Here is a 13,632-nt window from a genome sequence, read left to right on the forward strand (position 1 = left end):
GATTATTTTTAATTCATTGCTGAAAAGATATCTCTGGAATGAATTTCTACCTAAATCCTAACCAAAAAAAAAAAAAGTGCATATTGGTCATTTTTGGTCAGAAAGATAACTTTTAAATAGCCAAACACACACATCTGTAGTTCCGTAATAATATAATTATGTAGACCATTTTAATGTTGAATGTGTCAAACACTTTTAAGTCAACAAAACCACCTACAGTAATTAGAACAGTGTCGCATTAGATAAAATCTTGAAAAAATATTAAACAATACTTTTTTGAAAAACCATACCGATCTAATGAAATTTTATTCTGAATTTAACAAAAGAAAAAGTAACTAGTCTTTAATTAAGGCTTCAGATAGCTTGACGAAATTTTATATAACAGAACTTGCATAAATATCTAAATTTTTGGTAAGATGTTTTGCTATAATAATAACGTATACCCCTGTCTGTAAGAATACCTGTTTTATAAAACAAGGAAAAAAAAACATCAAATATATGTAACCTGTAAGTAGAAAATATCATTGCAAAGAATACGTAATACAGACCCTTCTTGATTTTTCGCATAGGTTGTTAAAGCTTATTTATTTTTAAAGTGTAAGTTTACCCAAAGTAGTAATTGCAAATATCTAAATCACTGTGTGTTTAGTCATATTAAGTTTTGTTTAGCGAAAATAAAATAATATATATATATATTTATAATTATGTTATAATTCTATTTCAATTGTAAATTTGTGATATTTTTTGCCACCTTTTGCAAGTCCAATTCAACCCATCTTTGTTTACCGGGAAAACGAGGCTTAGTAGCCGTAGTAACTTGTATAAAGTGTGTGTTGTTGATAATTTCAGGTAATAGTATTTCTAGTAATATTAATATTATGTGAGGTTATCCAGAACTTGTGGAAGAAAATAAACAACTACACGTGTTATTTTCAGTCCATTCGTTTTAAATTTGAAACAAATTTAATAATTGTAACTGTAGTATCAGTAAAAGTGACCATAACATTCGAGTTCAAATATAGTTATGATAATACTAAAGGTTAGCGGTAGGTTAGGCTTAACACTTAATGTAGAAGATTGTTACGAATGGTTGATATTACGCTAGATATATCGCAAAGCTGTAACATACAGAGGCTATAAAGATATCAAATTATCATAAAGAAAATAAATAGTTCATTATGTATTAACTCTAATTAAGGCAGGGATTAAATTGACCTACAGGCTACAGTGAAATAATAAGACTCAGAATTTAAGTAATGGGCTATAAAAATAATATTAATACTAAAAATAGAATTAGCATTACTATCACTAATACATAGTCATGATACTGTCAGATTATTGATACTTTGTTGGACTTATCAGTATTATTACTAGTACTAGTTCTGCTAATAGTAATAGAGCTACGTTGGAGTAATGGAAGATTAACGTTACAACTTAAGTTACAAAACAGTAGCCTGAGTAGGAAAGTTGTGGGTTTGGTTAAAAAAGAAACTAATAAATATAAGTGTATTACAAGAAATGTTTGATAATGTTAAAACTAAAAAGTAACTGCAACTTGCAAGGATTATTTAAGTTTAAGTAGGTTAAAGCTAAGCAAAATGTTAAAATAGGGATTTTACCATAAAAAATGCTGATAAGATTTTATTTTTAGTTGAATATTATCTTCTTTTTTTTTAGAGCTGGGTGATTAGTGAAATATATTAATTGATTACTTTCCAGTCTCATTAACTGATTACATTTAACTAATCAATTACTCTCTCATTGGACATGGATAGCTGGAATAATCAGAACAGTGATAATTGGAAACACTGATTTTGATCAGTTGAGTGTTTTTGTGAGCTGTGACACAAACTGATTCAGCTGAACAACCTCAAAGTAATCAAAAATAACAGTGAAAACTCTTAATAGTAGTACTTTAATTATTTGGATTGTTTGAATAGTCAAAAACAGTAATACTAATAATTGGAAACAATAATTTAAATTAGTTTATTAGTATGATTTTAATGGGTTTAATCATAATTTTGATTACTTAATTATTTTAGTGATATTAATTGACATAATTGTAATCGATAATTGTGTTAATCACCCAGCTTTACTATTTTCACACGAGAAGATGTGAGCATTTTTCCTGAGCCCCAAGTATTCTATGAGAAATATTGCAACTGCCCTGGATGTATTGTAGAAATAATCCCTTTGTGGTAGGTAAAAAAGATTTAATATGAAGCAGTAGGATCAGATAAGGTTTCCCCCAGAGTTTTAAAGAATGTCAAAGATCAGATATATTACCTCTGTTTCATTTTCAATGGTTTAATAGACCGTGGACATGTGCCTGAATATTGAACTGTTGGTATATTTATTAGGAGTGACGAGCGTTGCCCTGGAAACATTTGGCCAGTTACTTTTTTTTTCTTTTTTCTGTTACAGGAAAATTCTAAGAGAGGATTGTAAACCTAAAGGTTTTGTAAAATCATTTAATAAAATATAATAAAAGGAACATTTTATCTTAACCTTTTTTGAGGATGTTATTTGATATCTTGATCCTTGATGGTGGAAATGGTGTGAATTTGGTGTATTTAAATTTTCAGAAAGCTTTTAATTAATAAGGTGCATACAGAAGATTAGCTTAGGAAATCAAGTCTGTACATGTTTGGGAATAACTAGATTGTAAAGTGACTTGTTGAGAGAGCAAAAAGTTATTATCAACGAAGTTCATATAAATTTGACCTTTGATACTAGCAGTGAACCTCAGGGGTCAGTGCTTGGGCCTTTGTTTTTTAATTGCATTAAAGTTATCAATAGGGGCAAAATTAGTAAAGTAAGCTTACAACATGAAACAAGGGATGCTAGATTCCATTTCATCTATTAAACATTTTAACTTTAAAAAAAGTTTTCACATGTTTAAACATTATTATAGCAATCTTAAAAAAATCACTGAGAAAGTACCATTATTTTGTTATACAAAATACCATGTATTTCTGTAAATATTATAAATAAGTAAAAACAGCAAAGTCTCATGAAAAATAATTGAAGATCTGGTATGATAATGGCCTGTTTTTTTAAGACATTGAGGAATAATCACATTATTATTGAAATGATAGGCTAGTGTTTGTGTGTCCCCCAGGATGCTTCATTTTCATATGATTTAATATTGTTCTCAGAGAAGTGTTAAAAAATTATGAATTTTCAAATGAATTAGCGATCTTGCTACAAAAAAGTACTGAAACAAGAATTAAAACCACAATCACAAATTTATAAAATTTAATCCCTGCTTTGGTAGCTTTATACACTTATCTGTAGGCCAGATATCATAGAAATAAAGGATATCAATGTATTGGAGATAGATCAGAGGAGGGCTAATAGGATGATTTGGGGAATGGAAGGGTTTTCTTAAAGGGATGAGCTAAGTCCTCTTATCTTCTGTTAAGAAGTATAAGAGCTAAGAGATGATATCATTTCTTTTTTGTTATATCCCAAAGATGATAAGATGAGGGATACAAGAATTTGATAGTTGAAAAGGGTAGGCTAGGCTCCAGTTAAGAATTTTTTTTCCCCAGCAGAGTAATTCACTCATAGAATGCATTGCTCTCAGGTGGTGTAGAGGCAAACGCTTTAAAAGAGAGAGGAGAATTGATGATTTCCAGAAAATACAGGGCTAGTTGAAGTATTTATTTTCTCAAAAGTAAGAGCACAAAAACACTTTTAAGGACCATGTTGTGCTCCTTTATTGTGGGTGCAAATGGCCTAGTTGCCTTGCATGAAAAAAATGCCAACCAATCTTTGTTGTCTATATGTTGTACTTTCCAGTTTGTGGGTGATGACTCAACTGAGTAGCCAGGGAATTTCCAAGGGCCAACATGCTCAATTGAAGGGAGAAGTTAGTGTTATAATATATTTCTGTAAAGTTTAGTAGTACTATTATATATATTGTAAGATCATTATAAATAATTTTAAGATATGCATATATCTTTGTTTTGCTGTGTGACCCACTGGTAGGTCACAGACCCACAGTTACAACTTACAAAGGACAGTTCATGAACACTGGACAAATGACATCAGGAATGTCGAGAGCCAGCACGGGCCCCGGGGCAAACATCCTCACTGGGCCCCCTTTCTCTCTCTCTTTTTTAACATTTTCAAGAATTTATTAATAAGAAGATCCTAAATTAGGATAACAACGAGCTCATAAACCAGACAAAATCATAGCAGCAGCCATTTTTTATCTCACAGTATAAGCGTAATGGAAGCCTTATTATTTATCTTTTAATTAAACAAAAAAAACTTTAAAAGGTAAAAACTGACAAAATAAAAATGATTAAAAACAGAAAATAATAGTAATTTGGAAAAACAATTCACATTTTTACCATTGAAAATGTGTATAATATTTTATACATATAATGGCTGGACATGGTCTAGTGGGTGGCTTATTGGGCTGGGGATTGGAAGATCCAAGGTTTGAGCTTTGATATGACACTGAGCATTTTACATAGAGGTGTTACAACCGTGATAGTCATTTCTGCTGTTTGGTTATGTGTGGCCAGGAAGGTGGTGGGTGCTGTTGACTGGTTACATTTTCTCAGATCACTAGTTCTAAAGTAAGGATAGTTATACCAACATACATATAACTGATGTTTTTTTTATAAATGTAGATTTATTTATTTAGAATGAAGATAGCAGTTGAAGGATGTGCTCATGGGGAGCTTGATAAGATATATGAAACAATAAGTTACATAGAGCAACAAAATGGAATAAAGGTAAGAACTGCCTTTAATTTAACTGATAAAGGTGATGAAAAAAGGCATACATAACAAGGATTCTAAAAAAATATTCTAATAAGGCTTGAATTTTCACCTGTGTTACTTGTTAGAGATATTAGTTAAGGTATAAGTGTTATAAATTCCTGGTGTAACATGAAGCCCAATCTGTATGTAATTCTGGATTTCATTTTTGTTATTAGTAGGATTCAGACCAGGAAATATCCACAATATATATATATATATATATATATTTACAAACAATAAAGCACAAACAACAAAGAACCATTTAGTCCTTCAAGGCTGTCCATTTACACTATATTTACATTAAAGAAGAGTATAGAGTAAAACCTACTCTTTTTACTTTAAAGAAAATTAACATTTCTCCCTCATAAAATCTTGCGAGGTGCTGGATTCAATTATTACCAATGGCAACCCATAAGCTATTCAGCTTGTTGAAAAGACATTTAACTTGTTTCTAGCTTATCTCTTGTAAATTTATCCATCCAGAACTGACATCTTTTATGATAACTAAAACATTCCAGTTTTTATCTTTCATCTAATTATGGATATATATTTTTAATTTAACTGTCCATCTTGAATGTGACAGTTGACTTTACTGGACCTCATGACTACATTTTTTGTGCACTCGGATCTAGTGTTACCTTATTTTTATTGCTTTTTTTTGTGATAAATGCTGATTAAATACCCTTTATAACTGTGTTGCCTTTTTTGGAGGTTTTAAGGTTTTCCTTGAAATTATTTCATTGTAATCAGCTAATAATTTAGTGGTCAGGGCATTCATGTCACTGACCAGTCCAAGCATATTTTTTTCAAGTTGTAGTAAGATTCATGCTTCAGAGAAAATGAATATGGCAGTAGAACAGTTTTAGGACTGAGCTGTGATGGGATCATGAGGGGAAACAAAGTTTGATAATCAAAACGAAGATAGTTGTAAGGATGAAGAACATTTTATTTACAATAGTAGAATGTCTTGGGATATGCTTATCCACCATCAGTAAAGTCTGGAAACAAGGTTTATTGATATATATATTTACGAACAAATTAAGTAAAATCAGATTAAGGTTCAAGAACATGAAGCTTAGAAAACATTGAAAAGGAATAAGCAGTGATATAAACACATAAGCTGTAAAGCAAACTAAGGAATACAACAAAAAGATTGATATTAGTGTGGAATTAACTGTAAAGTAAACATGTTTATATGTGAAAAACACAAAATTATAAATATAATACTGATACATTAGTTGCGAATTAGGATACGTGAAATATTTGTGGTCGTTTGTTAATATACTAATTAAAACAATTTTAGTTGGAAGTATGTCTGTAAATCACTCATATTAGGGTTGTATGTCTTCAGGAATTAGAAAGCTTTATTAAAGTTCAAGATCTTTAGGTCCAGATGTAATAATGGTAAAGTCATTAATCTGTGGTTTTTTTCATATGATCCATTTTTTTTGAGTGACAGGGTTTTAGTAGGTAAAAACCAATTCTATTGAGTATCTTGAGTTGCTCATAGACTGTTTTTCAATTGGCATTGAGTTTTCAATAACTACATGTCTGTTTGTATCTGAGCTTTGAGCCAAGAAGTGTTCGTAGTTGGTTCTTATTCTCGTAGAACTTTTTAATTTGGAAGGCTTTAGAAGTAAGTCTGAGCTAAGATTTTGAGGATTCTCACACATATAAGTAATTTGTCACATGAATGTCCAGCTAGATGTAAATTGGCAAAAGTGAGTCGATGCAGACAATTAATGATTACCACTAGCAACTATGTTAATCATTAGCTAAAGTCTTGTAGTTACTAACGTTTTTTTTTTATTTTAGAGAAATCTTTTATTCAAAATCACAGCTTCTGTAAATCTGTAAATTCAGATGTCATCAAATATTTTCCAATTTTCTAATTAGTGCATCCATTAAATTAGTTAATTTTGTATGTGTACAGGTTGACCTTTTAATCATATGCGGAGATTTTCAAGCTGTGAGAAACCGTAGCGACTTGGAATGTATGGCTGTTCCGCCCTGCTACAGGAAGTTGAACACATTTTACAAGTAAGTTCTGAAATTATTTGAATTTACATTTTGAGGGATAAAAAAAACTACTTTGGTACCACATGACTTTATGTGAATGGTGAAATGCAAGGTCGAAAACTTAAATTAAATATTCTTACGTTAAAATAATACTCAACCTAAACAGCCCTCAAATTCACTTACTTGCTGGTAAAAATTCCTTTCTAACTTCGAATAAAACGTGTTAACTTTTCAAGTTATTTCAGTTTTTAAGTGGGATTTTTTCTTCTATTTTTCAAGCATATTTTGGAGCTAATTGATATCACATAGTAGAAATTGAAACAGATTATTATTATTAATTTTTTTATGTGAAATATTTGATTTTTTGTGTGACATTACATCACAGTAAGGCTGATAATAATTATAGAAATTTTCTTTTGTGGCCCTTTATGAGTTTCCATTAAGTAGAACATAATAGTGTCTTATCGTTCCTTATGTGCTGCACATCACTGCTAATGAAGCATTTTATTTAATGCCAAGTCTCTCAGGGTTTCTGGGCATGCAAATGCCTTGCTGAGAATGCTGTTTATATCAGTCAGTTATCATGGTATAAATGCTGTATGCCAGTAAAGCATGGTATGTAGATTGTATGACACTATAATAAGACAGATAATACAGTGTGAAAGTAAAGAAGGATTTGTTAAAAACAATTGTTAATGTTTCAAAGGTTCGTCTTCCAGTAAGATGCCTTAAGGTTTCGTGAATATAAGGAGTACCGTGATAATCGATGGTTTAGCCTTGACTGTAACTATAGTGAAACGGGAAAGCCATATCGATGGATATTATTTCATTAAAGTTCACATTCTAAGGTTGTTGATTTCAGTAGGATTCTAATGAACCATGTTCCACTGTCCTCTATAGAAAGTTAGAAGTTACCAGATTGTTACAAGTTGATGCTACCAAGATCACTGCATTCAAAAGCACCTTGTCATCTCCATAGCTTTTCGTGACAGAATGTCTAAATATTAAGACAAGTTTAAAGAAACTATGCCAAAGATTCTAATTGTTTGGATCTCATCTATATATAAAAGAGTAAATGGTGAACCTGTTGCTTGTGTTGTGACAGTTGGGCTAGTACATTGCTGGTTTATCTCTGAAGTAGTGAAAGTCTTTCTTTGTTCAGTTTCAATTCATGTGCCGTCAACAAAATGTGTTACTCGGAATTTTCAAATGTCCTTTATGATCCACTCTCCCAAATTCCATGTGACTTATGGTGCACGTTGCCATGCATATCACTTATCCATAATATTCCACTCTCCCAAATTCCATGTGACTTATGGTGCACGTTGCCATGCATATCACTTATCCATAATATTCCACTCTCCCAAATTCCATGTGACTTATGGTGCACGTTGCCATTCATATCACTTATCCACAATATTCCACTCTCCCAAATTCCATGTGACTTATGGTGCACATATCAGTGAATCTCAAATAACCTCTGCTTTTCCACAACGAGTTACATCTTTTGCTACTATACTTCCTTCTGATGACTGTTTCCACCATTGTAATCAGGCTTTCTGTGTCTTTGTTGGAGCCCTTACTTATGCAACTTACCTGTAGTGTGTCGATGCATTCTCAGTATTGATAAATCCATGTATTCCTGCCATTGTATACTAGTATTACTGGTGAGTATACCATTTGTGGTGATACTTGATTTGCGTACCACTCACAATTGTTTTGTGTTCGATGATGATTTGTTTTTGCTCGGGCCTCATCTCCTTCCGTGTCTGCAGAACTGGTTTTGTCTGCTCCAGTGTTAGTCCTAATCTGGAACACTTTTGCTGTTACGTATGCTCTACATTTTCAACATTTAACCTATTGCTGTTATGTTTGAGGGTGCTTGTGTTATGTGCGATGATTTCTGTACTTGGATTTTTATTTCTCCAACTGTCTCGTGAATCTCGGGTTGGTGATAGTTTTTCAAAACCAGTTCTGTATTCATATTGCATGCTGTAATTTGGCTTGTTTTGTGATTTTATTTTTCTGCACCATTATTATTTTTCTCATTCTTTCACTCAGGATCATGGCAGGTACTTTGACTTATCTCTTGGTCTCCCTGCTGTTCTTCATATTATCACATAGCTCTTATGTTCCTTTGACAATTTTACCCACTGGACGATGTTGCGAGGTACTCGTCTATTAATCAGGTGACTTCCGTAGACATAGATGTATATGTATCTTTGAAAAAAAACAACAACAAGCGAAAACGGGAAATTTCTTCAGTCTCATTTGTTATCTTGATTTTCCTCATTACGAAGTGAAACCTACGTGGATTTTATGACAGTCCCTACCTAAGAGTTGGGCTGCGTGAGATGGTCACTATTGTTCTTTTCTGTGCATTTTTTCCAAGAATGGAATTTTTTAAATGTAATCTTCATTGGTTGTTTATATCTTAAGGATCTTACTCCATCAATGTTATAATAAATGACTACTACTTCTGAGTAAAGTGAATACAATATTAGGGCATGATATGTGTAATATTTTTCTATTCCATTTTTTTTTCCACAGTTTGGTATAAAAACAACAACAATGAATTTATACTCATCAGTTTTATTCAGCTGTATTCTATCAAATTTTACTGCAATATTTTTCAAAATTAACCAAAATAGGTTTTGAATTTTTGAGCATTACACACTGTTTTTGTTATCTTACCCTTTCTTCATCTATTAGCCCCTAAAGTGGGAAATAAAAACTAATGTTCGGTAGATAGTTCACAAAAAAAAAAGGTTAAAACATTCAGAATCAATTTTATTTGAATCTTTCAAACAGTTTTCAATAAGAATATTACAAACTCAATTTAGAGCTTATATTAACATAAATTAACTGAAAAATTATTTTTTCCTATTAGCAGTGAAACAATTTTTTTTGTTTTTTCTTCCCTTCTAATAATAAACTAAATTGCACTGGTTTATGCATGCAAGGTTTTTTTTTGTCCTTTCAAACTACAAACACTTTGCTTGCATTTTTTTCTCTTCCTAAGTTAAAGTATTTACAGTGTAATATGAATAGAAAGCTTCACCGTCTTCTTTATTTTATTTTTCTTTGTTTGATATATTTTTATTTACATCTCTTTCATATACTTTTTAATTTTTCTTGTGACTATAACAAGTTTTCTATAGAAGAGTACAGTATAGTAAACTGCTTTAATTTAAAGTCTTTTGTCTGTTTATAGTATAGAAAAAAGAGATTGTCATGTTGAAAGTTTGTATTAGTTACTCAAGCACTTGGTTTTATGCTAAGTTTTTATTTGCTGTGCACATGAGAGCGAACGCTTCCTCAACATGTTGCATTGGAACTTGGTATATATTCAAGAAAATAACATACGTTAAGCAGTGAATTGTCACGATGGCACTGATTGTGATTGGTGTAACCTGTTCTAGCAGGGTAGATTTTTTTCTTAGATAACTACTTAGCTAGTTCCTGAACACCACATTCCTTACTAAATTTCAGATATTATTCAGGAGAGAAGAAGGCCCCTCTGCTTACTATTTTTGTGGGAGGAAATCATGAAGCATCAAATTACTTATCTGAACTCCCTTATGGTGGCTGGGTTTGCCCAAACATATATTACATGGGTGAGATATTTTTGTATGCTAAATGGGAAAGTTGTTTTCCTGTTTTACTTTCTTTTTTTTTAGCTTTCTTTGTATCGTTCCTGTTGCTTATACTTTTCACCATTGTATGAAGTCCACTTTGTTTGAATTTTTACATTAACAAATAGATTTTGTTTTGGAAGTTATAACTATACTGTATTAAAATTCTAAACTTAATCATCAAATTATCGGTTTTATTGACATTTAATCGAGAGCCAGATTTTGGCTTAAAATAATATTTAAGACTGTCTTTTGAGGTGGTGTTCCTTCATTTTTTATTATTTATTATCATGTTTATATTTTACATAATATTCCCTCCGTTATTTAGTTTAGCTGTCTCTTGATTTTTTTTAATGCATGTTATCAGCTAACGCTCTTTTAGAATTAATTGTAACATTATTCTCATAGTGAGATGAGACAAAATGGTTGACACTGGGTGGCACTGAGGTCTTTGGCACAGCAACTATGGCCATATGTAAATCAGTCTGTCACTGTAAGTAATTATGTTGACCAGATGTTTTGTCAATAGCCAATAATCACCACATGTTAAAATTGTAATTTTATTGCTTTGTAGCAAATAAAAGAGAACTGAAGACTGATAAGCCAGACACTCGAGAATGTGGAGTTTTCAATTGGATAATACTTGAAGAGCTTATAAGAGTTGTACTTAATCAGAGAGTGTGAAAGTTTTATAGTATTAAGTAGATTTGGTGTTACTTTATGAAATTAGGTCTTTCTTTCTGGTTCTTTTTCCTTACTTCTTGTATCAAGGTTGTATTGTTGAGGTACGGTTGTATGAAGCTCAGTTATGTCTTTTATAAACGTCCCAGCTCATCATTTTGTAATTGTGAAAACTTGTGAAAGTTCTAATGAATATTCTTTTTTTTTTGTTGTTGTTAAGAATCCTGATAATATTAGTTTGGTTATTCTTAGTGTATAATAGAAGATTCATTACAGTCTCAGTGATGAAAGCTACAGAAAAACAATTTGCCACTCAGTTTGTGTTTGCATGACACCTTAAAATGACATATTCTTAGTGTATAATAGAAGATTCATTACAGTCTCAGTGATGAAAGCTACAGAAAAACAATTTGCCACTCAGTTTGTGTTTGCATGACACCTTAAAATGACATATGCATGTGTGAGTCAGTTGTTTCATTTCTTTCTAGTGAAGCAGGAGTTTTAATTGTTATAACTCTATTGACATGTAAATATAACATTATAATTTGGCCTTGAAGGATGACTCAAATAAGAGAGGGTTTATGTCAGAAGTTTTAGCTAAATCATAATTGTTTTAATAAAGCTAGAAAAGTCTAAAGTACACAAATTCTCTGAAAGAAAATTAACAATGAAGGAGTTAGTTTACTGAGAGTTTTATAGGTAGTAAGTGGAAGTTTTCTTTGGAACTCTTATAAACCTTAGTAGTTCTAATGAATAAATAATGGTTACAGAAAGTGACGTACAGTCTCTAAATGTCATTTCATGTTCCACGTTTTTAATGAGCCTAAGTGCAATTTTACTATTGGTATGGAATCTGCTGTGGTTATATAGTACAGAAAGTGACGTACAGTCTCTAAATGTCATTTCATATTCCACATTTTTAATGAGCCTAAGTGCAATTTTACTATTGATATGGAATCTGCTGTGGTTATATAGTACAGAAAGTGATGTACAGTCTCTAAATGTCATTTCATATTCCACGTTTTTAATGAGCCTAAGTGCAATTTTACTGCTGTGGTTATATAGTACTTTATTAGAAATGTGCCACATTGAGAATATATTCTTTTACAGTCAATGGTTTCATAACTTAGGTTTTGCTGGTGTTGTGAACTTTGGAGGCTTGAGGATAGCTGGTCTTTCTGGAATTTACAAAGGTGCAGACTACTTGAAAGGTGAGATCAAAAGTTTAGCTGCTATGTAAACCTAATCTTATATATATTTTGAACTGTGATGTCTGTTCGAGCTTCCATCCGTCTCCCCTTTGGAAAGCTGCTCACGCAAGCAGAGTTTAATTATGACTTTTGAAATGACGGGGAAACAGGCATGAATAATTTTGATGCCAAATTTTATTTCACAAGAGGGATATTATACACTAGATTGCTAGGAATTAATCACACTATCATTCACATTTCAAAATGTGACATAACTTAAAGAATAAAAAATTATTTTTTATTGTGGATTTGTGTCAGAGTGTTTCTGATGTAGTTATTTTGAGAGAGTTATAGACTAACCTAAGATATGGCACATGAGTGATCTAGTGACAATTTAAGTTTTAGTGGAGATTGCTGAATTTAAAGAATAAAGTTTCTTTGTGGTAACATGTACAGATGTGTTAACTATAAAGGATCAAATGCTGAAAATAATGCCACACTTTATAAAAAGAATTTATGAAAGATATAAGCTAAAAAAATGTTTATGAAGGTACACCTAATGCTAGAAAAATTTCAAAGTACCTAGGACTATAAAACAAGTGTATTTGAACTATCGAGTTGATAACAACAATTCAGAGAATTACTACTCTACAATCACATGTTTTTTGTACAGTTTAAATCCTATCTATAAAGTTTGTGTCAAACGCATTTATTTATAAATGTTCCGTAAAATGATAGTAGACTATTTAGAAATACAAGATAAAGAACCAAAGTTTAAATGATTTAAAAAATAAAGATATGCCTGTATGAACAACTGTTATAGTCAAGTGTATAAATTCAAGGTGAAATGCTGAACAAAATATGAACAATTCAGCCAAACATGGCTTATAAATGAATAAGATAGACACTTCTGATTCTAAAGATATAAATTTTCTATTTCCAAATCTAAATATGCCAAATGAGATACATTTTATAGAACATCACTAAATCCATATCACTCTTTCTATATATAGCTAGGCCTAATACAGTAACATTAAATCCATATCACCTTCTATATATATAGCTAGGCTTAATACAGTAACATTAAATCCATATTACTCTTTCAATATATAGCTAGGCTTAATACAGTAACATTAAATCCATATTACTCTTCCTATATATAGCTAGGCCTAATACAGTAACACTAAATCCATATCACTTTCTATATATAGCTAGACCTAATACAGTAACACTAAATACATATCACTTTCTATATATAGCTAGGCTTAATACAGTAACATTAAATCCATATTACTCTTTCTATATATATAGTTAGGCCTAATACAGTAA

At 31.2% G+C, this 13,632-nt stretch overlaps 1 protein-coding gene across 1 annotated transcript in view; it reads left to right on the plus strand.

The window, feature by feature from the left end:
• Positions 1–767: 767 nt before the first annotated feature.
• Positions 768–13,632, plus strand: part of LOC106469292 (lariat debranching enzyme B-like) — a 25,500-nt gene continuing 12,635 nt past the window's right edge. The window contains exons 1-5 of the mRNA XM_013929777.2: positions 768–849; positions 4,661–4,751; positions 6,712–6,818; positions 10,290–10,414; positions 12,244–12,324. Coding sequence (XP_013785231.1) covers positions 4,662–4,751; positions 6,712–6,818; positions 10,290–10,414; positions 12,244–12,324 — 403 coding nt within the window. The 5' untranslated portion in view covers positions 768–849; position 4,661. The remainder of the gene's footprint in view (positions 850–4,660; positions 4,752–6,711; positions 6,819–10,289; positions 10,415–12,243; positions 12,325–13,632) is intronic.

This window comes from Limulus polyphemus, unplaced genomic scaffold (genome assembly GCF_000517525.1).
Source record: "Limulus polyphemus unplaced genomic scaffold, Limulus_polyphemus-2.1.2 Scaffold3400, whole genome shotgun sequence".
Classification (NCBI taxonomy): domain Eukaryota; kingdom Metazoa; phylum Arthropoda; class Merostomata; order Xiphosura; family Limulidae; genus Limulus; species Limulus polyphemus.